At 36.9% G+C, this 4,059-nt stretch overlaps 1 protein-coding gene across 2 annotated transcripts in view; it reads right to left on the minus strand.

Moving 5' to 3' along the window:
• Window positions 1–4,059, minus strand: part of LOC107707326 (sentrin-specific protease 6-like) — a 34,041-nt gene that overhangs the window by 20,127 nt on the left and 9,855 nt on the right. For both annotated transcript variants that reach the window (XM_016511314.1, XM_016511313.1), the window contains 4 exons: window positions 3,302–3,399; window positions 1,421–1,549; window positions 830–891; window positions 447–532 (listed from right to left, as the gene is read on the minus strand). In XM_016511314.1, coding sequence (XP_016366800.1) covers window positions 447–532; window positions 830–891; window positions 1,421–1,549; window positions 3,302–3,399 — 375 coding nt within the window. The remainder of the gene's footprint in view (window positions 1–446; window positions 533–829; window positions 892–1,420; window positions 1,550–3,301; window positions 3,400–4,059) is intronic.

A 4,059-nucleotide genomic window follows, 5' to 3' on the forward strand; every position in this document is an offset into this window, starting at 1 on the left:
TAGCTCATTATCATTTAAAGAGACATGCATCGAAACGGCTCGCTGTGAACAAAGCTGTTTTTGACAAGGTAAAAAGGGTGTTGTTTTAAACGACCATTAAGGAATTTTAACCAAAGTATGTTACAGACATTTCATGAAGACCCTAAAGAATCATACCAACTTGTGGAAAATGGGCATCCGATGTCCCCTTTAAGGACAATTGGGTATTTGTTTTAAAAAGCAAGACAAAAATACTGAGGAAGATTTGCAATGCGTGCAACATTTAATGCCATGTATGCCATTAATTTAAGACTTTCTGATCTGATTTAAGACCTTTTTAAGGCCTTAATGTGTTAAAGGGCAAATTAAGACTTTAAGACCTTTTTAAGACCCTCATTTGACTTTTGCACATTCACTGTCTCTGCATTTAGACTGGGGTAATACAGAAGTATAGGGTATGGTCTCACCTCAACTGGTTTGCCCACAGGAGCAGGACTATCGTTCATCGCCCGCCGTTTCTGATGGACACGTCTCTTAACACTGATGTCTGAATCTAGTGACGTACAGCAGAACAACAGCCATGTACATCAACTCCTGTTCACTTGATCAAGATCTCCAAAAGTCTCAAAGCATCTCAGATTAATCACTATTGACTTAACTTAAAATGACCTAAATTAACACTTCAACTTGATTGCTCATAAAGTAACTCCAGTAACCAGACAGTGTTCTGAATTTTGATGTGCTCTTTTCTTCAATGCCATAGGAATATATGAGTTTATCCGTTAGATATTTTTGCTTTCTGTAAATTCTGAAAATGAGAAAACCCATTGGTTCTGCTCCATCTGCTTACCTGGACTCTTAGGACAGGTGAGAAGAATGCTGTCCAGCTCGACTCTTTGGATCATATCGGATCTGCAGGAGAGACACGGTGGCAGACAGCATAAGAATTATGAAATGCATCAGATCCGCTCAAGAAATGTCACAGCTAATGTTCCGGGTTCAATGCAAATTAGGCTCTATCAACATTATTTGTAATCATTTTGGAGAGAATTTTTTTTTTCTGTAGTGATCACTTTATGCCATAAATGCTGTAGATAGAGCTTAACTTGGTAAAACATTTCATCACACCAACAGACAATGTGGGCAATACTGTATGTGGCATACAATAAGCCACACAATGCATTTCAGAATAGAAGTGGTGAAGTTTTAGTAAAAGGAAGGTCGAGTGTGTCTGATTTCAAAGTTGTTTTTTTTTTGAGCAGCCAAGAATGTGAATGTAGCTTATTTGACCCAAACTATAGACATAAACACAGCTAAAGCTAAAGTTCAAGACAGTATTACTCCCAATGCTCATGTTTCTACTCGATTTACTTGTCATCAAACATCTGAAGTTAAATAGGCCACTTTTTATTTGGCTAAGTCAGCTCATCCAGTGCCATACCTTTGCTCCAGCTTTCTGACTGGAGCAGAGAACTGTGCGTGCTGGAAGAGCCGCCCCTGAACCAGAACTCCTTGGGACGGCGCTGGACTCATTATCAGATAGCTGGTTCGATTGGGGTTCACTGATTCACTGGGAGACCATCAACAACAACACAGTGCACAGTGAGCATATACATTCCATCTACATACAGGCATTTAGACAATTTAGAAAGGCATTTAGAAAAAAAAAATGTAGATAAAAAAAAAAAAAAGGTCTTGTAATTGAAATTGAATTATTATGCTGAATGACAAACACAATTATTTTGCTCGAACTGCAATCACAATTATTAATCACGATTAGAAATTTACTTTTACATTTCATCAGAATTATTGCACTTTCAAATCAAGAGAACAACAACTTGCATGATTTATTTTACCTCATCTAGTTTCCTGATGTATTATGTTTATTATATAAATTAATACACTCTTTACATTATGGGAACTGGTATAAGAAGCTTCTATGAATAGCTAAACCAGTGAACTTCCTAATATTAATAATAATTCCTCCAGCAACTCCAAATTATGTGTAGTGGTCGATCGATATATCGCCAAGGCCGATATATCGGCCGATATCTGCCATTTTTCAAATATCGGCATCGGCCGATCAGTTTTTCTGTTTGGCCGATGTGTTCGAGACTTTTATTTTGACGGCGCGTCGGACACACAGTGCTCACATTCTCCCTCTTGTCCGCTGTTGTCATTCAGTTCTGTCTAATACGGATAGAAGTCTATCTAATAATCAGATAGAACTGTTAAACAAAGGAATTAAAATGTATACAAAAAAGTATTATAACGATTGCTTTAATATTATTAAATGCAAACATTATAATACTTTCTCGTTTGCCGTCAGCATTCCGCAATACGCATTTATATAATTTAAACAAATCTTTGAATGACTAACGAACATTTAATTTCGCAAACCTTGCAGACTTAAGCCCCGTTCACACCAAGAACGATAACTATAAAGATAACTATAAAGATATATAAAATTATATCGGCTTTATATCGGCCATCCTGCTTTCCAAGATATCGGCATCGGTATCGGCTGTCAAAAAACCCATATCGGTCGACCACTAATTATGTGAATGTTTTTTTTTCAATTAAAACAACAACAAAGATTAATTGTATAGTGCTATATTAAGAAACCACAAGCGCAAACAATATAACAGAAGAGAATCACGTTCGTATTTATTCAGTTCATCACTGGGGTTTGCTCGCAGATTTAGTCATAGCAAACAGTGCAAACGACTGTGTGAAAGAAAACAGATATTGCAATTTCATTTGAGCAGATCACTCAAATTAACTTATATGTTTGCCGTTGTTTTCAGCTCATTACTGGTTGAGCATGGTTGCCAGGTTGGGAATTTAAGTAAAACGCTGGGCAGAAAATGAATATTTTTAAGAGAAAAGCACTGGTTGAGGGATGTAAACTCTTGAAATCTGGAAACCGCAAGCATGAAAGCCAGAGGAAGCTTGTAACAAAATGTCAATTGAAAATGAATTATTGTCAGTAAAAATAACAAGTGGGCATATATCGCACATGATTATGCTTAAATAATTGAGAGAAGCAGAAATTTAAATATGGGGTTACACTTTACTTGAAGGGGTGTGCATAAGACTGACATGACACCTTCATAATCATGACATGACACCTACATAATCATGACATGACACATGTCATGATTATGTAGGTGTCATGTCATGATTATGAAGGTGTCATGTCAGTCTTATGCACACCCCTTCAAGTAAAGTGTTACCAAATATGGTTAATTGTGCAGCCCTAATACATACACATATTTACACACAAACGAAAACACACACACACACAATACAATTGTAATACCTAAGCTTGCCGGCTCTGTTGAGTTGCCTTAATTGATTTGGACGTCGTTCATGAGTCTCCACAGACCCATTAGCGCTGAAGCGCTTCATGGATGGAGTCTGCCAAAGACAGATCAGAGTGCTCAGGTTATAAGATCATAGCTCAACATAACTGCAGACCAGCCCTAACAACCAAACAGGAGTTCATTAACATGCAACTGACCACAGTTACTCTATATGGCCAAAAGTATGTTGTATGGTACCATTAGCATTTTAATTAAATGTTTGTCTACTCAAGTCCTTTTTAAATGTTGCTTCACACAATGACATTCTAGAAAATGGTGTGCTTTTTCAGAATGCACTCTTGTGAAAGTAAGCTAAAAAGATTTAGAACAATTAGCACAAATTACAAATGCCAATAAAATGAACAAAAATGCCCCTCAAATGTAAGATAAGGGGGCAAAAAATTCCCCTGAAAAATTAAACAATCTATTACGTCACGATTAAAATGAAAAGTGAAAATGAATTAACGGGGTGAAAAAGAGCGGCATTACATTTAGATCTGCTCACCCTGCATCAGTTTTCTCTGCGTTTATCGTGAAAACCAATCACACGTTTCTATTGAGCTTATGAATGCAATGGCCAATCAGTAGGGATGTAACGATTAACCACGAGCCGGTTGAAAATCGATTTAAATATGTGACGATTCAAATCGGTTGAGATGCTAAACAAATCGCGATTCAGTTAGGGGTAGGAGTTTATATGAATGTATGTCTGAGG

The sequence above is a fragment of the Sinocyclocheilus rhinocerous genome, unplaced genomic scaffold (assembly GCF_001515625.1).
Source record: "Sinocyclocheilus rhinocerous isolate Xijiao unplaced genomic scaffold, SAMN03320098_v1.1 scaffold1677, whole genome shotgun sequence".
NCBI classification, from domain to species: domain Eukaryota; kingdom Metazoa; phylum Chordata; class Actinopteri; order Cypriniformes; family Cyprinidae; genus Sinocyclocheilus; species Sinocyclocheilus rhinocerous.